The 26,294-nt window shown below is 47.5% G+C and overlaps 1 protein-coding gene across 6 annotated transcripts in view; it reads right to left on the bottom strand.

The window, feature by feature from the left end:
* Nucleotides 1-26,294, bottom strand: part of AARS1 (alanyl-tRNA synthetase 1) — a 44,436-nt gene that overhangs the window by 14,188 nt on the left and 3,954 nt on the right. For 4 of the 6 annotated variants that reach the window (XM_053270728.1, XM_053270729.1, XM_053270723.1 and 1 more), the window contains 11 exons: nt 14,791-14,954; nt 14,487-14,675; nt 12,069-12,214; nt 10,956-11,147; nt 10,186-10,330; nt 6,927-7,072; nt 5,844-5,952; nt 5,586-5,736; nt 3,725-3,849; nt 2,034-2,178; nt 1,222-1,400 (listed from right to left, as the gene is read on the bottom strand). In XM_053270728.1, coding sequence (XP_053126703.1) covers nt 1,222-1,400; nt 2,034-2,178; nt 3,725-3,849; nt 5,586-5,736; nt 5,844-5,952; nt 6,927-7,072; nt 10,186-10,330; nt 10,956-11,147; nt 12,069-12,214; nt 14,487-14,675; nt 14,791-14,934 — 1,671 coding nt within the window. In that variant the 5' untranslated portion in view covers nt 14,935-14,954. Of the gene's footprint in view, nt 1-1,221; nt 1,401-2,033; nt 2,179-3,724; nt 3,850-5,585; nt 5,737-5,843; nt 5,953-6,926; nt 7,073-10,185; nt 10,331-10,955; nt 11,148-12,068; nt 12,215-14,486; nt 14,676-14,790; nt 14,955-16,996; nt 17,134-26,043; nt 26,185-26,294 lie in introns of those variants that run through there. The other 2 variants (XM_053270726.1, XM_053270725.1) reach the window with 2 other exon arrangements.

Here is a 26,294-nt window from a genome sequence, read left to right as displayed (position 1 = left end):
AAGAGACCATCTTTATCTGGAGCTTGTGCTGGCACTTGACAAATTTGTTTGAGGATGGCATTCCCTAGGTGAAGGGTTCCCAACAGTGATTCATCTAATTTTTATGACCAGTGAGCAGAAAGAGTTTTGTCCTGGGCAGCAGCATCAAGACTGTGTGCCCACATCACACACACACACACACACACACACACACACACACACACACACACCTGATTATTGCGCCCTACAAAATTTTAAAACGCTTCCCCCACACACACACTGGGCGGGGGGAACCACCACCGCTTCCCGTCCTCCTCCCTTCAGTCCTCCTCTGCAGCCACGTGGGGGCAGGTGCCTCCACCTCCCGTCCATCCTCAGCTCTGGTCTCTCTGGGCTTCCGGGAGGGGAGCTGCCGCTGCCACTTCCTGTCCTCCTCTGGCTGCTCGGTCCTGCAGCCGGAACTGGAGGAGGAGGGGCTCCGGCTGGTGTGGGGGAGGGAGGAGGAGGCGGTGGCAACCCAGCCAGGCAGAGTGGGGAAGCACAACAATGCTTCCTGACCGGGGAGGTGGGGGAGAGAAACAGTTGCCGGGATGTTGGGCGGCAGTGGCGGGCGCAGCAGAGACTGTGCGCCCTGCAGAAACTGCTGCGCGGGGACCTGGGAGTCGGTACGTGCGCACCTTAAGAGGGAACGGCGGTTCCCAACTTTGGGTTCCAAAGGTGCTGGACTACAGTCTACAGCAGTGGCTCCCAACATGGGTTCCTCCAGATGTTGCTGAACTACAACTCTTAGCACCCCAGCAACAATTTATGATGGCCAGGGACACTGGAGTTGTAGTTAAGCAACATCTGGAGCAACCCAGGTTGGGAGCCACTGGTCTCCAGTCTAACAACTTCTTGGGAACCCAAGGTTGGGAATCCCTGATCTAGACGAGGCATCACCAATGAGAAGACCCACTTCTGGGCCACCAGCCATCAATTCTTTGAAGGTGAAGGCACATGGAGAAGGGTCTCCATGCAAATATTGAATATTAGGCAGGTTTGTATGGGAGAGCACTACATTCCTGAACCCACCGTGATCCAGAGTCACCCTCCTGGGACAGAAGCAGGCCACTCTGTCATAACTCCCAATGCCAGTCTGAAGGCGACAATATTCAGTCACCTCCCCCATCCCCAAAGTTATCACTCTCCTACTACTAATCTCCATGTGCCAAGGTTACCAGCAGGTCTTGCAGCCGGACTTACATCATCGCTGCCTTCATCCTCCTTGACAAGGTAGCCTTCATCGTAGATCTGTCCTCCCTGCTCAGCATAGAAGCAGGTGCGGTCTAATACAACCCCACACTCTTGGCCTGTAGAAACCTCCTCCACAAACTTCTTCTCTCTACGGAGGGCTTTCACTGTGGCCACAGGACTGTGAAATGCTGCATGTTGGAAAAGAAAGATGGCGTCAGACACAATATCTTTATCACGCGAGGAAGCAGGGAGAGCAAGAGACCGACAGCAGCAATGGGGGTTATATTGGCAGAATATAGCATTCTAGGGTGATGGGGAAGGTGTGTCACAGGTACCAGGTCAGAGGATTGGTCCTTCTAGCTCAGTATATTCTACACTAGGGCTGCTCAGATTCGGCCCTCCTGCGAATGTTGACCTACAATTCCTGGCTATTGGCCACTGTAGCTGGGGATTATGGGAGTTGTAGTTCAAAAACAGCTTCGGGGGGGGTCTAAATTGAGCAGGTCTGTTCTATGCCGAGTGGTAGTGACTCTCCAGGGGTTTCCAGCCGTACCTGGAAATGCCAGTGAGTGAACCGGGGACCTTCTGCATGCAAAGCAGATGCTCTCTACCACTGAGCTATGGGTCCAATTCAAGTGTATAATTTCTTGATCCAAGCATTTGCCCACATACCCAATTATGAATGTACAGATTTTGGAGAAGACAAGAGTCCTCAAGTGGGCATTCTGAAACCAGCTCCTCCTGCCAGGCTTAGACAGACAGACATCATCCCAGTGCAGCAAGAAGTATGCCACTACCCTCAAGAAAAGCCTGAAACTTACCGTAAGTGCCACTGGGATCCGATGTGTAGCTGTACTTGAGAGAGTCATCTGTGACCTCTAGCCCCTTGGACCGGAGCTCTTCAATGGCGTAGATATCCAACATGATGAGGTCTTCATCGCCACCTCCCTTGCCCTGGGACTTCAGCTGGAAACAGTAACAACCCAAGGAGAAAAGTTTGCAAAGGGTACTAGCGATATCCTAGCTATGTGCCTGAACTGATGAAACATAGAACTGGAGAGGTTTGAGCAATCTGGCCATTGAAGCCAGGCTTGGATACACAGTGAGGGCTTCCCACAATCCACTAGGAAACCAAGCTGGTAGGGCTGAATCCAAAGCAATTTTTAAAATGAAAGCAGAGTTGAGGTGGGAATGTTGAAGTGCAACAGGATTATTCACCGGGGAAGTAACTTGGCTAGGGAGCAAGAAATTGCCAGTTTGAATCCCTATATCGGGCAGCAGCAATATATTAATTAATTAAATTAAATTAAATTAAATTAAATTAATAATAATAATAATAATAAATTTGATTTCTATACCGCCCTTTTAAAAATGGCTCAGGGACACAGAGAAATAATAAAAACATAAATAAGATGGCTCTCTGTCCCTAAAGGGCTCACAGTCTAAAAAGAAACATAAGATAGACACCAGCAACAGCCACTGGAGATACTGTGCTGGGGTGGATAGGGCCAGTTACTCTCCCCCTGCTAAATAAAGAGAATCACCACGTTAAAAGGTGCCTCTTTGCCAAGTTAGCAGGGGTATATGATATACCCCTACTATACAGGAAGATGCTGAAAGACATCATCTCCTACTGGGCAGGAAATGGCAATGGTAAACCCCTTCTGTATTCTACCAAAGAAAAACCATATGGCTTTGTGGTTGCCAGGAGTCAACACTGACTCGACAGCACAACTTTACTTTTATTTTATGAAAGAAGGCATGCAGAGCACTCAACAGCCAGCTGTGACATATTTCTACCTTCCTATAAACAGGAAAATGCACATAGAGTACAGGAAATTATTCATAACAGAATTTATCCATAACAATGGCAGGTATCCACACTGGTCAATTAGAAAAAGACTCAAAAGACAAAGTGGGATAATATCTAATACAGATACTGTCCTGCTTTGCTTTTTACATTTATATCCCATTCTTCCTCCAAGGAGCCCAGAGGTACATAGTTATGTTTATTCTCACATCTCCGGGAATTATATTAGGCTGAGAGGTAAGTGCTTGGCCCAGAGTCATCCTGTGGGTTTCATGGCTGAATGGGGATTTGAACTCGGCTCTCCCTGGTCCTCGTCCAACACTCTAACCCAGTGGTTCCCAACCAGGGTGCCTCCAGATGCTGCTGAACTACAACTCCCAGCATCCCCAGCTAGAATGTATTGTGGTTGGGGATGATGGGAGTTGTAGTCCAAAAACAGGAGAGCCGAAGTTGTACAGCTCTGGTTCACGAATATACAACACTAATGTTCAGTCACCCCACAGACTATCTATATTCCGTACGCTGATTTTCATGTTTTATGATTATATTTTAGATAACGCGAGCTGCCTTAGTTCAGTACTTGGGAAGTTAAAATAACAGATGTCCGGGTCAAGAGGTTCAAGTGCAATGATATCTGACTTATATCAGCATCCACCGGAGAATGCAAAATTGGCCTCTCAGCTGGTGATGGCCGAGCCCTACCTGGGCGCTCTTCCTCTCCTCCTCAAAGCCCTCCATGTCTACTTTCAGGCCCTTCTCCTCTGCAATTAGCCCAGTGAGATCCACAGGAAAACCGTAAGTGTCGTATAGCAGCCAGGCAGTGTCTCCTGGAGAGGCAAGGGAGAGAGAGAGTCAACAGTCACACCCAAATAGCCCAGATTCTCCTCTCTAGCGGGATTGGAGGTCTACCTGAGAAAAGTAGTGAAACAGCAACCATCCAGTATGGGAAGAAACCCAGGTGGAACAGTTTGCATTTGAATGGGAAACTACATGCGAGCACTGTAAGATCTTCCCCTTAGGGGAATGGGCTGCTCTAGGAAAAGCGTCTGCCTGCTTGCACGCAGAAGGTTCCAAGTTCCGTCCCTGGCAGCATCTCCCAAATAGGGCTGAGAGAGACTCCTGCCTGCAACCTTGGAGAAGCCGCTGCCAGTCAGTGTAGACCAGGGATTCTCAACGTTGGGTCTCCAGATGTTATTGGACTCCAACTCCCATAATCCCTAACCAAAGGCCACTGGGGTTGGGCATTCTGTGAGTTGAAGTCCAATAACATCTGGGGACCCAATGTTGAGAATCCCTGGTGTAGACAATACTGAGCTAGATGGACGCATGCTATAAGGCAATTTCCTATGTTCTTAACAGTGCCAGGTGGTTCCCATTCTGCTGCGATGGGGTATACTCAAGAACAAGAGCCAAGCAGATGAAAGATGGCAGAAAGAGGCAAGATGCCTCTGAGTACCAGTTTCAGGGAGTAACAGCAGGAGAGAGGGCATGCCCTCAACTCCTGCCTGTTGCTTCCAGCGGCATCTGGTGGGCCACTGTGTGAAACAGGATGCTGGACTAGATGGGCCTTGCGCCTGATCCAGCAGGGCTGTTCTTATGGCTGCTGTTCGCCATTACACAGCAGAGAGGAAGAGGACCAGTTAAGAAGCAAAAGGGGAAGATCTGCCCTCTTCTTGCTGCCTGGGACAGATCTGCACTGTCGGCTGGATTTCTCTCCTCCGAGCCTGTCAGTTCCGTATTTATAGCTGGGAGCGACTGAAATGATGATGAATGTTTTGCTTGACTGCCAGTATTCTAGAGATATTCACTTTCGTTTTATAACCCCAATTTCAATGAAATTCCCAGGCAGGTTGGATAATTTGTACACTTCCCTTCTTTCAGACTCTAGTACAAATATTGCCTTTACGGTTGTAAAATTCTGCCTTAGGGCGTGTCCCATTAGGAAACTGTTCAAATCTGTAAATTAATTAATTGGGGTGTGTGTGTTGGTTCTCTGAGTATTGAAATTATGTACTGTAACTGCAAGATTTTGAAGCTGTATAATATTTTTTGGTATTTTTGTTTGTTATTCTGGTCTTAGACCATAAGAAGTTTGTTTGTTTGCGTGTATGTATCTTTTGCAGAAATAAAAGACACGTATACTTAAGGCAATATTTGGAGACAGGCAAGAAAGACCTCTCCCAAACCTATTGGGAAAGAGTGGCTATGGATGGGACACAACTTTCCCAAGCAGCATATGGACCACTTGCTTGGGTCACCTAGAACTCACTACTTGTTTCCTCGGATGCTTTTGGACAACTCTCATCAAAAGCTACTGTGGCTGTGGAAAGGGGGTTCTCTCTAATATGGACTCCCAGATGTTGTTAACTACAACTTCCAAAATCCTCAAGCAAAAGCTATTGGAGCTGGGGATTCTGGGAGTTGTAGTCAACATCTGGGAATCCGTTAGAGGGAACATTGCTGTGGAGAAAGGGAATTCTATCCCACAACACCTGGCTACCTAGAACCCCTGCTCTGAGCAATTTGTATGTAGGGGCTGAAGGAGAGGCCTTTTATTTCAAACCTGGAATAGTTTTGTCATCTCCCAGGCTCTGAATCTTCCGGTCGAGGATGCGACGCCCTCTGTTGAGCGTCTTCAGGAACTGAACCTCCTCTTCGTTGATGATGTCCTTCACCATGTCTGGGTCCTTCTTCAGTTCCGGGAAGGCACCACCCTGAAGAAACAGGAGCCATTAGACCAAAGCAAACTCATCTCTCTGTTCTTCAGTGTCCCGCACAACCCCAAAAGAGAAAGCCCAAGAGAAAGGGATGAAGAATTTACCAGAGACTCTACCACCACGTCAACCAGTGTGGCGAAGAACCCCTTGGGAGCACTGAGCTTCTCATGGGCATAGCGCACAGCACGGCGAAGGATGCGCCTCAGAACATACCTTCACAAGAGGAAACAGAAGGCAGGAGGTTAGTCTCATTGCACCCAAGACAGCAACATCTCCATACATGGGGATTGCTGTCTGGCTGCACAACTAAGGGACCATTCACACCATCAGTTTCCCTGGGATAGCAACCACCTCTGAACTGACTTCAAGCTGGCAGTTGGAGATGAAGCGGCTTGAAAGTCAACCACTGCTGGTCTGATCAAGAACACCCTGGGCTCATCCTCAGATAAACATCCATCATCAGGAACATCCCCCATAGTGGGTGGAGTTCAATCTTGGGTAAACAAAACACAGTGACCTGCTAAAGGCCCGAGACAAATAAAGTCATGCCTGGAATCCTTGGCTCACATAGTCAGAAGTTTAAACTCCAGGAGAGAGGCCCTGACATCGCAGTCTCTTAAGTGTCATCTTATGTGCTCCATGCAGTTTGCAGATTCTCAAGATCATGTGCTCTACTCTGTCGAGCTACGTATGCAGGGGTGTAAGTAAGGGAGGGTGGGCCTGTGATCGTCCCCCTCCCTGCCGGCCCCCACCAATGGTGGGTGGCACACGTGCAAAGCACCCCACACACACTCACCCCATTATCATCGGTGGCCCTGCCCGGGCAGTACTGGGAACGCCGCTCGCCAGCCATGCCTTCTGCACCATTGCTCCAGAAGCAGCTGGCTCCCCGGGCAGTGGAAAAGGAGGAAAGCCCCAAAGAGGGGCTTCCTCATTCCACCTGGCCCAGAACTGGCTGCTTGTGGAGCAGTGGGCAGCAGCAAGCGAGCAAGCAGCCTGTGGCAGAAGTGGGTATCTGGCCAGAGGAAGAGGCGACTTCCAAATGCTGGGCGGCTCTTGTTCTTGGAACATGTCTGCCCAACTTCAGCTCCACCACTGCATGTATGCATCCTTTCTATCCAGCCTCTCAGTGTGCTGAAAGCCAAACCCCACATGGTCCACCCTGAACAGCTTGGTTCCACTCTCACCCCCTGCCGGTGTTGTCCGGCCTTCCGCCATCTGAGAGGGCGATTGTGATGGTTCGGGCATGGTCTGCCAGGACTCGATATGCCATGTCAATGCCGTCTGCATCCTCCTCACCAACCTGCCCAGTGTACGGCCTGCAGCCAGTGCCCTGTGAAGGAGAAATGCATCCATGTGAACAAGAGGTGGAGCCACGGAACAGTTTATATTTTAACAGAGGCAGCTGGACAGGACTGCTTTTCTTGAGATCCTCTGACTTCTTAGCTCCCATCAGCATTCTTGGCTCCTACTTGCTGTCTAGGAATAGCAGCTTTGCAGATGATGAATGAATGAAATCCTTTATGCCGAACTGTTCTGGGACAATTTCCCAGAATCGTTTGAATCTCGGTTTAGTGCGAGATACCAGTATTAGCATGATCGTGTGCATCCACATTGAGCTGGTAATCTCAGATTCATTTCATCTCAGGCCAGAAGCCACCTTGGTGTGGGTTCACACAATCACACTAATGTCAGCAACCCACATTATAAATACCCAAAAAACAATCCCAAAAAATCAATCTATCCAACCCCTGAAATCAATCTATCTAATTCACAAAGATGTACCCATGTGTGGCAGCTCTCGCAAGCGTTCGCGAGCAGCTGACGGATAGCGACGGGGACGGGCAGGTGGGGGAAAGAAACTGCTGGCCAGGAGGATGGCTGAGTGGCGGCCAAGGGGCAGGGAGGGCGAGAGGAAAGTGGCTGAAAGCGGTGGCTGGGAGGGAGACAGCAAAAACGACCGAGTGGGCGGCGGAGAGGGCGGCGTGACCTCCCTATCCGGCCCACCTGCCAGCCAAAAGGAAGGATGGCCCGCACTGGGGCCAAATGTGAAGTGCGGGCGGGCAGCGGAGAGGGCGGTACAGCCGCCTGCTGGCCAAATGTTAGGTCGGCCCACACTGGGGCTGAAAGAAGCCTCTCTGCACCTGCACAGAGAATGGCTGAGCAGAGAGCGGAGCCACCCTCTCTGGGCCCGCCTGCTGGCCAAATGGTAAGCTGGGGGTGGGGGGCAAGGGGAGAAAAGGAAGAATAGCTAGAGGCACAGATGCTCTGCGCCCAGTTCAGCTAGTTTATATTGGATTCACACCTAATATAAGTAACCCCCAAAGAACCCAAAGTAATATACTAATGAAAGGTTTCTTAACCTTGGGCCCTCAGATGTTGTTGGACTACAACTCCCATAATCCCCAAGCAAAAGCCATTGCAGTTGAGGATTCTGGGAGTTATAGTCCAACAACATCTGGGGACCCAAGGCTAAGAAACCCTGCACTAATGTATTTAAGGTTTAAAATGATATTATAAACTGTAACACAAAATCATCCAAGCATTAGAAAAATTAAAATGTATGGCTATACATAATTTAGTCCCTTAATATCCTTTAAAAGTGGATAATTCCAAGTTCACCAAGAGATAAACTTTCTCAAGAGAAAAAAGAATATCCTATGGTTATTCCTAAAGCTAAGTGCATTTTGACCAATTGTTGGTTGTCCTCAGTGGCAGTAACCCACATTAAACACAGATTCTAACTATTATGTAAACAAAGCCAAGATGTTTCTCTTAGCAAGAATATTTATTTAGAACTTTTAGGTCTGGCCTTTCTGACAAAACCGATCCTCAAAGCAACAGATCTCATTTCAGCTTGTCAAAGGCTCATGCAAATCTAAATGTATACTGTCTCACAAATAGAAGAGGAAGCATCAAATGTGTGTTTTTACAGAGGGCATCCCCACAGTTGGGGCACCACCAAAGAAGAGGCCATGGACATAGCTAATCTTTTACTATGGCTGTACCCAGAGACAACCTTAACACACACACAGGTTTGTGTGGGTGAAGATGGCTTTTCAGTTACGGCCCTATTAGGCATTTTGCATAATCATACTAGCTCTTGTCAACATTGGTTAAACCAGTCTTAGCTCAGCACCACAGTACTGAAGAGTCAGGTTTCCTTCTCCCTGCCCAGGCAAAGCTTCCCCAGGGATCTTATTCCCAGGTTTGGAAGGAGGCTACCACCTGCTGGGAAGCAGATTGTCAAATGTCTTGTCTTTGGATGCTTGGTAGGGCAGGGTTTTCTAGTCATGAGTCTCCAGATGTCACTGAACTACAGGGAGTTGTAGTCCAGTAACGTCTGGAGACCCAAGACTGGGACACCGTGTGGTCGGCTACTCTCCCACAAGAAGCTGTCCTCAGGCTCCAAGCATGGACCTCCCTGATTCTTGAACTGCTCCTGTTTATTAGTTTTCACCTTCTCATAGCCTGAATTCCTGGCATCCTCTTTACACAACTACTGCTCTATCCCTCTCGTTCCATCGTTGACTGGGTTCAGTGCTTCAGCCCGTTTCTGGCATATACATGCCTCTGTACTTAGCTGGGCCTCATCTCAGAGCTCCGCTTGGGCCTGTTTTACCTGTACTCACTGAGGGCCTCAATCCTGCAAAGACTATCACTGCTCCAGGCACTGAGACAAGACCCAGCAGCAGCCACTATCAACCAGCTAAATCTAAGAGCCAACCAAAACAACAAAAAAGACGAGCACACCACACATAAACATGGCAGAGAACAATATAATGCTGGCCGGCCTGGATTGAGTTCAAGGGGCACTGGAATGGAGGGGCGAAATTTCCTGAACAGAGGGGCCTAAAGTAGGGCCTCAATCAATAGGTCTATTAGCCTACAGATTAATCCGGCCCTGCTGGCAGTGAAGCACAATGCAGAAAGGTGTCGATTGCAACACTGGGTCAAAACCAGATCAGAGGATCTAGGACAGTGATCATCACTGTTTTTGAAGTGGGGGCCGCAGCTGCCAAGAGGGCTCGTTCCGTGCAGCCAGGGGCGGAGGGCGGCACCAGGCCTGGTTGGGGGGGGGGGAGAGAGAGAGAAGGCGCTTGGGGGCAGGGAGGAGGGGAGCAAGCGAGAGCGCGCAAGCACAGGCCAGTGCGGCGGCGGCAGCAGGAGAGAGCGTGAGAGCGCGCTCGGCAGGAGGAGGAGGAGGAGGGGCGCAAGAGGGAGAGACAGCGTGCGCGACAGCCAAGGGAACTAGAGGCAGCAGGAGGGTGAGAGGCAAGCCAGGGGCTGCCACTGGGGTCTATGGGGGCCATCAGTGGCTCACGGGCCATACAATGAGGAACAGTGAACTAGGCCAAAGGCCTGCTCTCAGGGTACTTGGAAAGACACAGCCTATATTGCACGTCTACATATGGACATGCACCCACAATGTGCTTCTGGATATACCTTCTGGATAGCCTCAAAGTAGGGCACAAAGAGATCCGTGTCATAGTTGGACATCTTGTTCTGCAGCACAGACACCAGCCTCTCTAGGCCCATGCCAGTGTCAATGCTCTTCTTGGGAAGAGGTTTCAGGGTCCCATCACTCTCCCTGCACAAGAGAGAGAAAAATGCACCACTGTAATGCAAGAAATGTGAGCAGGAAGCCTGATCTCCCCTATTCACACATTCAGCTTAACACCACTGCTGGACAGCATGGTTCTGGCCTGGGAGAACAATAAAGCAAGGTACAAATCAAAACCAGTAAGAGAGGAAAACAGGGGAAATGACCCCTCCACAAATCAAGGAAAACATGTCCTATGGCAAGGGAGATCTAAGATGTCTTCAGCCCCTGCGACAGTGAGCCTTTCGAGGTAATGAAATCTTATGCCATCTCAAAAGAAGCAGACCACTCAGTGATAGGATCCCATTATCATCCAAGACACATAGGCAGGTAACTGAGATTAAGGAAAAAAGAATCAAGGTTTTTGGATTACTAAAATATCCCCAAAAGAGGCTCTGCAAGGATAGGAAGTGTCTTGCATGCCCAAAGTGGTTAATCCTACAGATCTTGTGCTGGAAATTATTTCTTCTACTATTATCTTGAACGTTTTGGAACAGATCGCTGGGGAAAAGAAGCGGAGGAAAAAGGAGTTACTATGATCCAGGTGAAACAAGGGGAGCAGAGAAACAGATGCAGAAGATGTCAAGGGAGAGAACAGAGATCATTGCCTCACCTGTTGAACTGTATGAACACCAAGTTCCAGATCTCCAGCACGTTGGGATCATCTTGGTTGACAAGGGGTGAAGCATCCCGGCCTCCAATCCGGTCATAGTGCATCTCGCTGCAAGGCCCACATGGGCCCGTGTCTCCCATTTCCCAGAAGTTATCCTTCATGCTGCCTGGGAGGATCCTGCTCTCTGGCAGACTGCAAAAAAGAAAATGCCCAGTAAACAAAGAAGTGGAACAAGGGAGGGCGCTTGCAGTTTGGAGGTTCACTAAAGGGGTTAATATTGGCTTACACCAGAAACCCCGCTCTCATAGACAGTGAACCCATGGAGGGGGCAGCAGGATTGTGCCAGCTAGCCACATTAATCCCCCACTGGCCAAACACCCTGCACACCAGGCCCGCTCCACTTAGGACCCCTAGCTGTTTTGGAACTACAACTCCCCTAATCCCCAGCCACAGTGGTCAGTAGCCAGGGATTATGGGAATTGTAGGCAAAAAATCTGCAGGAGGGGCAAAGTTGAGCAGCCCTGCTGTACACTGTCTATGGAGGGTAGTGCTGAACACACACATGGAGGGAAATGCTGGCTGGTCAAAGCTTCAAATTACATGGGGGAAACTTCCCCATATTCCGCACTGCCCTTTGCAAACGTCAAACACATTGGCACCCTGGAGGCGTGGCCAGTGAGTGGGTTGGGGGTGGCTGATGGGCACAAACCCAATGCCCCCCTTCAGGCTCACTGTATGCGGAAGACCATCTGAAGAGGAGCCTTAACCTCCTCCATGTTTAAAAGGAGCGTTTCTCATCCCATTGGCCAGTCTACTTCTAAGACACTGGCTGGAAGTAACCAGCAGCCAATGCAGGTCATGGCAGAATCACAGCCAGAAGAGATTTCAGAACAGGGCTCTGTGGCTCTTTTCATACTTCTCTGCCTTTTCTTTGCCCCTCTGAGTTTTCAGTGCAAGGTAACAGAGAAATTACAGGGCCTGTCTTGTAGGCAGCCCCTCTTGTTGTAAAGTATTTCACGGAGCAGGGAAGGGGTGATTCCCAAGGCAGAAAGCTAGTTCTTCCTAAACCCTTTGGATTTCCCTCCCTCCCTGACTTCCCTCCGACAGACTCACCCTAGATCCAGCCAGATTTGTTTGCAGTCTAAGTCTGGCTGCAAACCAGCTGCCTCATTGCCACCAAAGTACGTGACATACAGCCTCTCGATGGGGATGCCAAACTCTTTGGTGAGCAGGTCCAGGGCAAACTTGCAAGCCAGTTCCTGGGTAGAGAAATGAAACGGGGCAACATTGTGGACACTGTTCCATCGATTCGCTTCTCAAAAGGCATCGTCACCCAAATACTGCCACCCCCAGCAGAGGCAACCGAGCCCGTGAAACTGTACCAGGAAATTCAATGGGTTGTAAATACTCCATGGCATTAAACAGATACAGCGTATGCACAGTTATGGAGAAGTGTGCCTCTATACAGAATGAACCTCTGCTCCCACTTTTCAAAAATAGCACAGTCCTCACTGAGATAGGAGGGCTGCTCTTGTGGTGGCAAGCATGACTTGTCCTCTTAACTAAGCAGGGTCTGCCTTGGTTGCATATGAATGGGAGACTAGATGTGTGAGCTCTGGAAGAATCTCCCCTGAGGGATGGGGCCGCTCTGGGAAGAGCAGAAGGTCCCAAGTTCCCTCCCTGGCAGCATCTCCCAGATAGGGCTGAGAGAGACTCCTGCCCGCAACCTTGGAGAAGTCGCTGTCAGCCCGGGTAGACAGTACTGAGCTAGACAGACCGTCTGACTCGGTATATGGCAGCTTCCTTATGTTCCTAAATCTGTGTTAGGTCTATAATAGGATTGCAAGCAGGTGCTCACTCAGCTGAATGTTTCTCCCATACAAAACATTCACACAGAAAACCCAACCAGGGAGAAGGATGAGATTTTAGCCTTCTCCTATCCTTGGTACACTTTTCTAATGGACTGGGATTTCTTTGTTTCCACCCTGCCTCCCCACGGAAATATCCATGTGCAGGCTAAAGTGGTATGGTTCAGTTGCAGGTTAATTCCCTCCCAGTAAGAAGAAAGCCACAGCTGCTGAGAAGGGTTTGCAAATATTCAAAACTAGGAAATGCTCAGAAGCCAAGTGGGGTCCAGGATTTCTGCAGAGGTAGGGAGGCAGGAAGGATGCAGCTACAGCCTGCCAAGTTCATCGTCCAACTCCAGCTCTTCACTTGCCCTGGCCTTCCTCTTCCTACCTTTGGCCTCCTTCCTTGCCCTTTGACCCTCCAACTGTTGCCAGACTATTTTAAGTTAAGCCCTGTAGTCAACACCGCACTACAACCAGAATAAAGTGTGCAAGTGTGCATCATTTAGTGCAGCAATGGAATCAGTGTTTCTTTGACACTGAACAAACTCTGCTGCCTGTGCCATTTGCACTAATTAAGCACTAAATTTAGGCAGGAGAGGTCTGGTCCCCCTTTAAGATTTATGAAAGAAAAGCATCAGGTTGATGCCAATCGAAAATGCGCAACATGACTGCTGTGATCTGAAAATGAAAGATACAGGCTCAAATATTACTAATTTGTACATCAATATCCAGCTGTTGTTCGAAGGAGCTCAAGACAGTGTACGAGGTTATTTTTATACTCACAACAATCCTGCAATGTAGGTCTGATTGAGAGATAAGTGACTGGCCCAGAGTCAACAAGTGAGCATCATGGCTGAATGGGGATTTGAACTTGGGTCTTCCCCATTCTTTCTAGCCTCTCTAACCTGGCTTAGCATGTTGATCTCAATATGTTTGTCAACATGTCTGCCAATATTTTATGAGCTGGCAATGATGGGAAATGTAGTCCAACAACGTCTGGGGACCCAAGTTTGAGAAGCCTCTGCTTCACTATGTACTAGCTGATCTGGTACAGAGCATCTGTGTCCCTAGTTTGTCACTGCCGCTTTCTCCCGCCACCCGCCACCACTTTTTTGCCTGCCCACCCCGCCACATTCTCCCCCGCCTGTCTTTGTCCCCATCCACCCCCTGCCCTCCGTCGTCTTCCTTCCCCGCCCACCGGTAGTCCATTTCCCCGCCTGTCCCCTGCCCGCCATCCTCTTGTTTCCCCACCCGCCATCTTCGTCCTTCCTCACCCACCCCCTTGCCAACATCTTCTTGTTTCCCTGCCCGCCGTCTTTGTCCTTCCCCGCCCACCATCTTCTTGTTACCCTGCTTGCCCCCTGCCTGCCATCTTCTTCCTTCTCTGCCCGCTGGCTATCTGTTTCCCCGCCTGCCCGCCACTGTTTTCTTCGACCGGCGCCATTTGCTGCTGGTTTTTTGCCCGCTGGCCAGCCGGCTAACACCACCATTTTCTTCCCCCAACTCGTCCCATGGCTATCCAGTAGCTCTCCAAACTCTCACGAGAGCAGCCACACATGGGATTAGCCACGGGTATGCCTTAGAAAAATATGTATGAAGAAGAAGATTTTCTACACCACACTTCATTAACCAGCTATTTACTATTTACATGCCCCCACACACCTCAGCATCCCAAATATACCTTGAAGTAATCTCCAAAAGACCAGGAGCCCAGCATCTCAAAGAAAGTGTGATGATAGACATCCTTGCCCACGTCATCCAGGTCGTTGTGCTTCCCACCAGCCCGAATGCACTTCTGAGTGTTGGCAGCTCTTGTCAGCTTTGCCATGGGGTGAGAGGGGTCAATAGTATTGAGGAAGATGGGCTTGAACTGAGAGAGAGAAAGAGAAAGAGATGAGATGACAGTCTTCAATCTAGTACAGGAAAACCTTCTTCTCTCTCTGTGTCACTCAGCACTTTTGTAAAGCTATGTTATTATGTCCAACCTGATTCATGCCAGCATTGGCAAAGAGCAGAGTAGGGTCATCCAGAGGGATAGTAGCAGAAGAGTGCACGTAGGTGTGCTGGTTTTCCACAAAGAAGTTGATGAACCGTTGCCGGATCTCGCTGGCCGTTAACGTCGTCCCCATCTTGGAATCACCACTCAGCACTGAGGAGAAAAAAGGGACAGAAGGAACACAAGACTTGAAGAAAATGCCAAACTCTGATATAAGGTCAAGCTGCTGCAGCACCTGAAACTGGAACTTCAAGTTGTAGCAGGAGCCCTAAGCATTTGCTCCTAGGGCACCTGCTAAGTTAGGGCTGCACAACCTTACAAAATAACCAGTACATTTTCTAGAAGTGCTAACATGCTTTTCATTTGCAGAAAGCCTTTAGGCTATCCTGCCCTTTAATGGGATTGTTTTGTTTTGTTTATGTATTATTTATGTATTTAAAATATATCTTCCACTTTCGATCCCATTATCTGGATGCCCAAGGCAGCTAACAATCCCCCCACCCCACTCACACACTTTTAAAAAGGGCAAATGAGTTTTTTTTTTTAACAAGGAGATTTTAAAAACCAGGATATTAAACACACACACACACACACACACACACCTCAAGGGTTAATCACGCTTAAAGCATTGTTTTAATTTATTATTTCTTACATCATAAGTGATAAGGCAAGTGACAAATCTACCTACATCTTTCAACAATATTATCAGGAGTTGGCTACAAGTTTATATAAGCATACTGTATACATATGCATGATCTGCCTTAAAAACAAAAACAGAACAAGGAAGAGCACACTGTCACCAAGAGAATAAGAGCTGGAAAAGACACTGCAGGCACCGTGGTCTCTTTCCTGCAGCAACTGCAAGGCCTTGACAAGCAGCCACTTCTCCCTGCACATCCCCAACTGCTCTTTACCCTCCCTTGCCACACACACACACACACACACAATACCGCAACCATCCCCTCATGCCAATGCAGAGGAGAGCTGATGAGACAGGTACACATCTGCTTTCAGGGGAGAGGAAGACAGACACACTCAGAACTGCAGAACTCAGAACACAAGAGCACGGCCTTTCCAGCAGATGCAGGGGCATAGCTAGGGGAGAGGGGGCCCCTGCTTGCCCCTCTCCCCAGCAGCCCCTTGGAGTGAGGGAGATATTGAAGAAAATAGGGAGAGGTGGAGCTGGAGGGCCCTCAGGAGCTGGGGGCCCCATGATCTTTGAACACATCCATTCATTTATAGCTACACGCCACAAGGTGCAAATATAGCTCCATATGTCTCAAGTAAGCAAGCCAAGCCACATCTCAGGAGAAACAATTGTGATCCAGGATTACCAGCTTATCCTAACACAGAGAGGGGAATTCTTTCCTAGACTCCAAATACTACAAGCAAGTCAGACTTGGGTAAAACAAAAAGCCACTCAGCAAGTCCTCCAATGAGAAATTGTATAGTATAAATCCATAGCCTCTAACATCCTGCTTCTGATGGTGGTAGTTTATGGAATCCCATGGGGAGAAGAAGGGAGGGCGGGAGGAAACTAGATTCATACCACCAAACCACAATTGAGGCACCAGATCAAAAAACTAGGTGATGTTTACTCAGCCAGTGAAGCAACATGCACAGCTAGTTTGCCAGGTAGAAACCTAATCACAATGTGAATAGAAGGGTTTCCCAGTGATCTGCATCATCTGCCAGTTGACAAGGAAAATCTTGCCAGGCTCCTGCTACCCAGGATCTCTGATCAGTTGGGAAAAGCATAGCAGGATTCTTCTCATCACGGTGACAGGCCAGTACTGCCAAGCAGCATGCCACGTGGTTAGATGCACATCCTGGACAAGTTGCCATGTGACAAATGTGTCCTCTCCATTATTCACCTCTACCCTCAAGCCATAACGAATCCAGGCACAAGCATGCCCTACTGTGCCTTCAAAGCCACGCCTCCCTTTGGTCCCAGCACATATGGGTACAGCATGGAGGGGGCCCGTTGCCATGAACCAGGCTCCCATCACCCCCTGCGGCCACCCCCACCCCTACCCCTACCCCCACCCCCACCGCCAGTATCCCCTGCGCTGGGGCCCAGCCTGATCTTGTAATGGAAGGCAAGAATTCAAAATACCCAAACCAAATAACATACATTCATTCATTCATTCATTCACCACCCAGCTACCCCCAAACTCCACAATTCCATTTGCTACCTGTCTCCCAGAAGCCTCTACACCAGCTGCCGCAGTACTGCTAAGTTCCAAGGCACAGCCAAACCCTACTACAGATCCCGCCCCGCAAGCCCTCCCATCTCATCGGTTAGGAAGACTCGGAACTAGCTGGTGATTGGTCAACACCGCTGCCTGTCAGCTACACAACCCATTTCTAGCCGGGTTGCGGACGTCACGGAGAGGCCGGTCTCTTTTAGCGAGCGGCTGATGCAATGGCTCTGAAACTGGAGTCACGTGCCCCCGCCTAGGAAAGGGCTGAAGGCGGAGTAGAGGCCGCCATTATGGGAAGGGAGAGCTATCTGGCCATTCCAAAGGAGAAGCCTTGTGAATCTGCTAGGGCGAAAAAGACGAGTCTTGTGGCATTTTTAAGACGACCAGATTGTTGCGGCATGACAGTTTCTGCTACAATAAATCCCATCCCCTTTAAAGTGCTATATAACTCCTTTCTGTTTATCCCCCCGCCCCATGAGTAGAGATAAATTGCTGCCTTTATTACTCTGTATTTGGAGCAGAGGTATGCAACTTCTGGTTCTCCAGATATTGCTGAACCCTAACTCCCAGCATCCTCAGCTGTAATAAAAAGTGTCTGCTGGCGGTGATGGGATTTGTAGTTCATCAGCCTTTGGAGAGATGCTCCTGGCTTATGATGGGGCCAAGAGAAAACGGAGGAAAGCATAACAGTATCTGTATAATGAGAGGGGGCACTACACACACTTTATTACCTGATTCCCACTTTTGCATACCTGTAGCCGGAATTGTGCTCCCTGCCTCCTAGGTCTTTGGGGCACGCTCCTAGCATTGTACTGTATTTGCCTGAGAGTCCAAGACTAGATTTTTTCCATGTTCTTTAATGATGGAAATCGGGAGGTCATCTTAAATTCAAAGCCCTCTTCTTAACCTACACTTTTGGAAGAAGTCGCCTTCTATTCTGGTAAATGCAGTACATCACACCTCCCAGGTTTTTTGGCCATATGGAAAAAAAGGAAAGGTTGTGCCATTGAGTCGGTGTTGACTCCTGGCGACCACAGAGCCATGTGGTTTTCTTGACAGAATACAGGAGTGGTTTACCATTGCCTTCTCCCACACAGTATGGGATGATGCCTTTCAGCACCTTCCTATATCGCTGCTGCCCAATATAGGAGTTTCCCATATTCTGGGAAACACACCAGCAGGGATTCAAACCAACAGCCTCCTGCTCTTGAGGCAGGTTGCTTCCCTGCTGCGCCATTAGGTTTGGCCATGCCCCCTATATATTCACTATTTCCCTTATTTTCATTGGTGAAATGTTGAGGAGTATGTACTCATGCCACATGAACAGGGTCATAACTTTAGCTAATAACTAATCTGGAGTAACTAGTACAGTATTTCAGTCTATACCCACAACCACTAATGTGTTGTGCACTATAACGCCACCCACAAGTTTGCATTTATTTATTAGAAACATTTTATATACCGCTCACTCCGGGCGGTGCACAAAAACATGAAAACAAGGCAACATTAAAAATTACATTCTAAATCAAAAACTAAAGTAACTAAGAAAAACAAATGAAGTAAACTACAGGGCAAAAGCCTAGCGAAAAAGAAAAGTCTTCAATAGAGATTTGAAGATCAGTAAGGAAGGGGCTAGACAAATCTGAAGGGGAAGAGAGTTCCAAAGAAGTGGGGCAGCAACCGAAAAGGCCCTTTCGCGAGTCCTAGAGCCCCAAACCTCTCGGAAATCAGGGACCAACAAAAGGGTCATCTGAGATGATCTAACCAGATGGGATGTTACTGGGTGGGAGAGGCGGGTGAACCGGGTCTGTAGGTGGACAGGCACCAAGCCCCACAAGGCTTTGAAGGTCAGAACCAGGACCTTAAATTGAACTTGGAAACAAATGGGCAACCAGAGCAGTGACTGCAGGAGAGGTGTTACCCTGTCATATTTTCTGGCACCCATGAGTAGGCGAGCTGCTGCATTCTGAACCCATTGTAGCTTTCCGATAGTCTTCAAAGGTAACCCTAGATAGAGAGCATTACAATAATCTAAGCGGGAGATAACAAGGGCATGGGTCACTGTCATTAATGCCTGCTGATCAAGGTAAGGGCGTAATTCATCTGGAGAACCAGATGAAGCTGGGCAAAAGCACTTCTGGCTGCAGCCTCCACCTGCTGTTCAAGAAGGAGGCGCAAATCCAAAAGGACCCCCAAATCACAAACATGCTCCTTTGGGGGCAGCGCCACCCCATCTAAAACAAGATTCACATCCAACTGTTGGCCGGTATGAGGGCTGAATAAAAGTAGTTCAGTCTTAGTGGGATTTAGTCTGAGCTTGTTTTGAGTCATCCAGACCTTAACATTTTCCAGGCATCGAGTAAGCACAGAAACAGCATCTCCAGAATGGTCTGGGATGGCAATATATAGCTGAGTCTCATCAGCGTATTGATGAAATCTCACCCCAAACTGGGAAATGACCTGACCCAGTGGCTTCATATCGATGTTAAAAAGGACAGGGGCAAGAACTGAACCCTGGGGAACTCCATAAAGGAGTGGCCATGGGTCAGAGCATCTGTCCTCAATGCATATCGACTGGACACGCCTGCTAAGGTAAGAATGGAACCATTTTAAGACAGTGCCCCCGATAACCAACTCACGCAGGCGGTCGAGAAGGATAGCATGATCGATAGTGTCAAAAGCCGCTGAGAGGTCTAAAAGGACCCAAAGAGGGACACTACCTTCATCAAGGTCCCGAAGAAGGTCATCTACCAGAGCGACTAGTGCTGTCTCTGTGCTATGCCAAGGCCTGAAACCCGACTGGTAAGAATTAAGGTGGCTAGTTTCTTCCAAGACCCTCTCGAGCTGGGCACATACAACCATCTCTAACAACTTAGCTAAAAAAGGGAGGCTGGAGATCGGCCTATAGTTGTCAAGGACCTCAGGGTCCAGGGAGGGTTTCTTCAAGTAACAGCAACAATAATTTAAAAAAAAAAAAAGCACAGCTTTTTAATTAAGGCTGCTTCTCTATACACTTATTTGAGAGAAGATCTGATTGAAATCAACAGTGCTTGCTCCGAAGCAGGCATGCATAGAATGTAAAGCCTTAAACATGACAATACACATCCTAGCAGGCAGGCAGTGATTTACATAAAAACAAGCTATCCTCTCAACTGCCTGATAAGAGATCCCCTGCTGGTTGTTTTTTTTTTTTTTTAAGGCAACATTCCTCAGGGGATTACTGTACAGAAAGCCACACAGCACACAGAAGCCGCTGGGCAGAGCTTTCTCAGGCTGCTTTCGCTCCCGGGCAAATCAGACAGCACATTTGAAATCAGGGTAATATGTGGGTGAATTCAGCAGCCGGATGGAGGAGCCAAAATTTGTGGGCTACCCAAAATTCCGAGAGGCATGGCAACCCTACCTCAGATGCTATGTAACAATTCCCCAGCTCAAGTAACAGAGAGGACCAATTCCTTCCTGGGGCACAGGAAATCCACAGAAATCCACAGAAATTCCTTCTTGTGCCACAGAAATCCACAGAGATAGAAGTCAGGCCAGCTTCATTAAATATCTGCCCGTGCTAACGCTGGGGAAAAAACTGCTGCAGAAGGACAGAATAAATCGGAGATTGAAGTCTCTATTCTGTCCAAAGGCCGCTCAGAAAGCCTGCACAACCTGTTGGCTTGCACACAACTTCTCCCTCCCCTGGTCCCATAGTGACCTTTTCTTCCACCTGGCAAGAGCTCCTCACAGTTAGGTGTGTCATTTCCGCCCTCCATCCTCTTGGTAGACAGGGCCTGTAGGAAGCCCACTGCAAACCTGCTGCACATGTTTTTAAAAGGCCTCATTTTTTACAGTCTATTGCCTCCCTCAGTTGTGTGTTTGTTTCGCGATATTATTTATTTATAATATATTTACATACCACCCCAAAACTCACATCTCTGGGCAATGTACAATAAAACAACACAGCATATAACAACACAACATCATATAACAAAACTAAAAACATTTAAACTATTTACAACCACAACACAAAGTCCACTTCAATGCCTGGATGGATAAATCCATCTTAACAGCCCTTCTTAGTGGAAGTCATCTTTAGAGTTACCTGAGAGCTTTTCAAATGTCTCTGGGGGAACAAAATTCTTTCCCCTGCCAAGATCAGGGGCATAGAGGAAATTAGAGGAATGGGGATTGGGCCCCTTGGCCACAGGGTGGCAGGAACTCTTGGCAACATCCTTAAGCTGCAATTTCAGCAAATGGGCAAAGGCTGAAACAACTGAACCGTTCAGCATCAAGGGGGAGGATTTGGTGTGGACGTTTTTCATGGACACATAGAATGACAGAAGGAGGGGGCAGAAGTGGTGGATGGAAGGTCTGACAGAGTTTAAACTTACTGTGGCATTAAAGGTGACACTCCCCTGCTACCCATGGGAAGCGGTGATTCTTATTAAAGAGTGGAGGGTGTCCGTGGCAGTTATGAAAGAAAACCGAGACAAGTCTGTTATAAAAGTAAAGATGGTCATTGATAAGAAAATACTTCAGGAGAGATTTAAGGAAGCCCTGTGTCCAACGGAAAAGGAAAGAGTGAGTGCTCTGCATTTCCTAAAAACAGGGGTGTTTCCAGTACCAGCCTTCCAAGATGGCAGGATAAGAACATAAGAACAGCCCTGCTGGATCAGGCCCAAGGAGGCCCATCCAGTCCAGCATCCTGTTTCGCACAGTGGCCCACCAGATGCCGCTGGAAGCCACAGGCAGGAGTTGAGGGTGTGCCCTCTCTCCTGCCATTACTCCCCTGCAACTGGTACTCAGAGGCACCCTGCCCTTGAGGCTGGAGGTGGCCCACAGCCCTCTGACTAGTAGCCATTGATAGACCTCTCCTCCATGGATACTTTATCATTCTTGGGGATACTTTATCATTCTTGAGGATTACAATGGCAGGCCTATCACACCTTGTCCGTGATTTGGCAGAAGGCAATCCATGGTGGAAGAAGGAAGATCAAAGTGTATAAGAGACTGGACTGCAGGGGGAACAGCCAAGGCGATCAAATGGCACCCAAGGAGACAATGAGGCATATTGCCTTGGAATGCCAGCCAGCAAAGGATTTGTGGAAGGGGAAGGCGAAGGTCTTTGACTGGCTTGAACTTCAGACCTAGGTGTAGGGGGATATTTGTCTGGGTGTGGACAGTGGCGATACCATCAAGGGCCTGAGTCACAAAGGTGGAAAGGGAGAAAGGTGGAAGGTGCTGTGGATGGTAGTCAGCATAATATATTTATTTGTCTTAAGGTTAAGGGCAATGTTTTTTCAAAGAGACAATGGAAAGAAAGACATGAATGTTAATTATCCCCTGCCAATCTTCTCTCCATGGGCCATGAGCAGGCCAGAACACTCCTCAAACAGCATGTAATGGACATAGAATGCCAAGCTGACCTAGTCAGGGTCCTGAACTTCCTTATCTCAGAAAGTCTAAGATACATAACAACACCTGCTTTTTACCTTACACAGCTTGAGGTCTGCAATCACAGAAGAAAGCCTGCATCTTTGCCTGCATTGGTACCCTCCCCTTGGCTGTACTAGATGGAAGAGACAGGAAGATCTCTTTCTCGGAACAGCTGTGCCTATGCAACACTGGGTAAGTCAAAACCACAGAGCATGTCCTTCTTCATTGCCCATTCTACAGAGACTCCCACAATACCCTCATTCTCGCACAACTGACTAAGTTACCTGGCTGCCCTGAACAATTCTATACCTCCATATTACTCTCTGACTGCAACCCCTCTACAATGTACAACATTGCTAAATTCCGCACAGCTGCGTGCAAAATTTGCAGGAGACTGACCACCAGTAAATGCTATCTAGACCTGAAGTAGCACAGAGCCCCACCTATAATCTACAGACTGTTTTATGATTTTATAGTTTTGAATTTTAATTCTACAATAACTTTTAAAACTCTTTAACCTTTTTCTTATAGATTTTAGCTATCTCACAATTTTAACAGTTTTAACTCATAGAGTTTTAATTTCTTTTAATTTGTAAACCTTTTAGTCTTCTATAGCAGTGTTTCTCAACGTTTTGGGTACATTATTTGTGCACAGTTTCCCGGACCAGCAGTTAGCAAGGGGCTTTACCCTGGACATAACTCGGGCTAAGCCAGAATTTGCAGCCTTGCTTCCGAGAAAAACAAAGCCCTGTCTGTCCTGGTCCCTGATAGCCCACAAGGGGGTTGGGTTAAATCCAGCAAATATGTGGACTGGCACACTCCAATCAGGAGTGGTTTGGGGGGAAAGCTCTGTCTCTAAAGCCTCCTGGACTTGTTGATGCACCATAAGTCTCTGGCTTTGATATCTTTCAGGAGCTAAAGGACTTGGCTGCTAAACACCATGGAGTGGAGATCATCCCATTGAGTAAGCGCCTGCCACTTCATTCCTTGTTTCCATCTTTCTGTACTGATGGGCATAGGAGTGGAGATCCGAAGCCATTCCAAAATATGACTGTTTTGTAGATTAAATGTCCATTGGTTCCCCGTTTGAGGTCCTCATACGGTATGTGTTTTGTTCTGATTGTGGTTTTGCACAATTTCTGAGTAATCAATGAGCATTATTTTTATATCTGAGATACTGGAGTTCATCTCCCACATATCACTAGGGAGCACTGTGTGATCATGGCGGGTTGGAAAAAAGGACGGTGCAATTGTGCAATGTTTCACTATTTATTTACAGTTCTGTTAATCTTTGCATATACTTGTTAACCAATAAAAATGTTTAAAAAGTGATATTTAATTAAATTATTTAATTAAATTATTTTTTTACAGAATTCAATTAAAATTAGGTTGAAACTGCTTTATCATCTGTATGTTCTCCCATCCCTGTCGCTTTGCCTTTAGCAGATATTTCTTCCCATTTAAACTATGGATGTTTATGATTGTTTTAATGATAAAATATCATTAAAATCATTAATGATTTCATTATTAAATATCACCTAATGAACAGGGATGGCTGAAATCTGAATGTGGAGGCGACATGGAAACTAGGTGTGTCATTTTGGCACTTTCCAGATTAAAACCTGCAACAGGGGTAAAATTCTTTGGCCTGACAGAATCATATTGAAAACAATCCCCAGAATCTCAAACTGCTACAATGGGAAAATACAGCTATTTTTCTGCAATGGACTTGCAACGTTGTAGCACTATAATGCAAAGATAAAACCCGGAAGAAGGCATCGAAAATGTGAACAGCACCCTGCTGTCAGTGCAGGGACTGTGGTGTCACAACACAGGGAGTACGGAAGCACACTTAGCAGATCCACAGTGACACTGTTGTAGGGTTTAATCTGGAAAGTGCCCTAGCAAACACATTGTGACATCTAGGCAAAAGGCTGAAGAGTTGATTCAAGTTAATGGTTATAAACTTCCACTAAGTAGGAGTTTGTGAAAAATTTGTGAAAGGATGACTGGCTTTAAAAATACATTTTGTAACAGATAGATTTGCATGGCAGGTACAGAAAACTTTGTGTAGACAGGGAGTTAAGGCTAATGTGGTTTGTACTGCACCTAAAACATTCAAACAACATTTAGTTAAATCCCGGTTTAACTAATAACTTGTCGACTCTGCACAGATAATCTGTGCGCTATTTGGGGTTTTTTGGTGTGTGTTTTTTTAAACCCTCTTCCATTGTTGGCGCTCCAGGCCATTTGGAGGCTGCCCCTGATGGCACCTTTGAAGTTGGAAAATCTGATCACGGACCTCCCTGTTCATGTTTGTCTCTGCCCTTAGCCACTAAACAAATGGCAGCTTTTTACTTCTACATGGCAGTAAAACACACTAAGAACAGTTCAGGAATAAATTTAAAGTTCATGCTTATGGAGAACCTAAGTGGACCCACAGACCACAGCTGTATTTTCTTCTGGGATCTGATGGGTTGATCACAAAGACAGAAGGGCCTGTAATTTCCACAGCTCCATCTGCTGACCAGCTCTGGCTACCCACAATTCACCCATGATTCACCCACCACTTTTCAAACCATTTTTCTGGAGGCGGAGCAGGATAAGCATGTTCCTGAGGCTTTGGCAGCTCTGGCATATCAGCCTGGGGTATTTCTAAGAAGATCTGAGACAAGGCCCACAGACCCCCTTTTGATAATTAAACTCAAACATGCCCTTCCAAGGATAATTACATCTTTCCCTTCCCAAAGGGAAACTGGAGGAGATAAGTGCTTTGTCCCCAGCACAACTTCCTTTTCGGGAAGAGGCAGAGACAAGAAGCAATTCTCGTGCTAACTTGGCAAAGAGGCACCTTTTAACATAGTGATTCTCTTTATTTAGCAGAGGGAGAGTAACTGGCCCTGTCCACCCCAGCACAGTACCTCCAGTGGCTGTTGCTGGTGTCTATCTTAAGTTTCTTTTTAGATTGTGAGCCCTTCGGAGACAGGGTTCCATCTTATTTATTTGTTATTTCTCCGTGTAAACCACCCTCAGCCATTTTTTGGAAGGATGGTATAGAAATCAAATGAATGAATGAATGAATGAATGAATTGTTGCTGCTGGATCAGCAGCAGAGGTGACTACCCACCCGCTATTCAAGAAGGAGGTGGCTGATGAGATTCAGGGCTCTGAACCATTCATTGAGGGCCCCATGGGACACCCTCTAAGGATGCCCCTGAACCCTCCCAAAGAGGTTGCTATAGCGTTCCAATCATCTTCTGTTTTAGGAATATAGGAAGCTGCCTTATTCTGAGTCATACCGTTGGTCCATCTAGCTCAGTATTGTCTATACAGACTAGCAACAGCTTCTCCAAGGTTACAGGCAGGGGTCTCTCTCAGCACTATCTTGGAGTTGCTGCCAGGGAGGGAACTTGGAACCTTTTGCATGCAAGCATGCAGATGCTCCTCCCAGATATATTCTGGGAGTAGATATTCTCAGAATACTTGAGAATTGAGAATACTTGAGAATATCTTTAGAACTTGAGAATATCTTTAAAATATCTACTCTCAGAATATCTACTCCCAGGTATTTTATATTCCAGGCATGTGATAACCTTTGATACTACATTGCTCACCATTTGCTCTGTCAGTCAGATTTTGCTAGTTGGACTTTGCTAGTTACTTCACTTCTGGGTTAGTATTCAGACCTTCACCACACAAACTGTCACACCCCTGTAACTGATATTCTATCCACTGCACTGCCTCTCAGATATGTTCTGTTGTTCAAATAACAGAGTGATATAGAAACGTTAAAAATTAAACTGTAATCCAATATAAAGAACAGAATGAACAGCCTTTGCACACAAAGGAGAGATTAGAAGCTGCT

This window comes from Hemicordylus capensis, chromosome 9, assembly GCF_027244095.1.
Source record: "Hemicordylus capensis ecotype Gifberg chromosome 9, rHemCap1.1.pri, whole genome shotgun sequence".
In the NCBI taxonomy this organism is placed as follows: Eukaryota; Metazoa; Chordata; class Lepidosauria; order Squamata; family Cordylidae; genus Hemicordylus; species Hemicordylus capensis.
The sequence above is the reverse complement of the archived record's forward strand: the minus strand, read 5'-3'. Positions and strand labels throughout refer to the sequence as shown.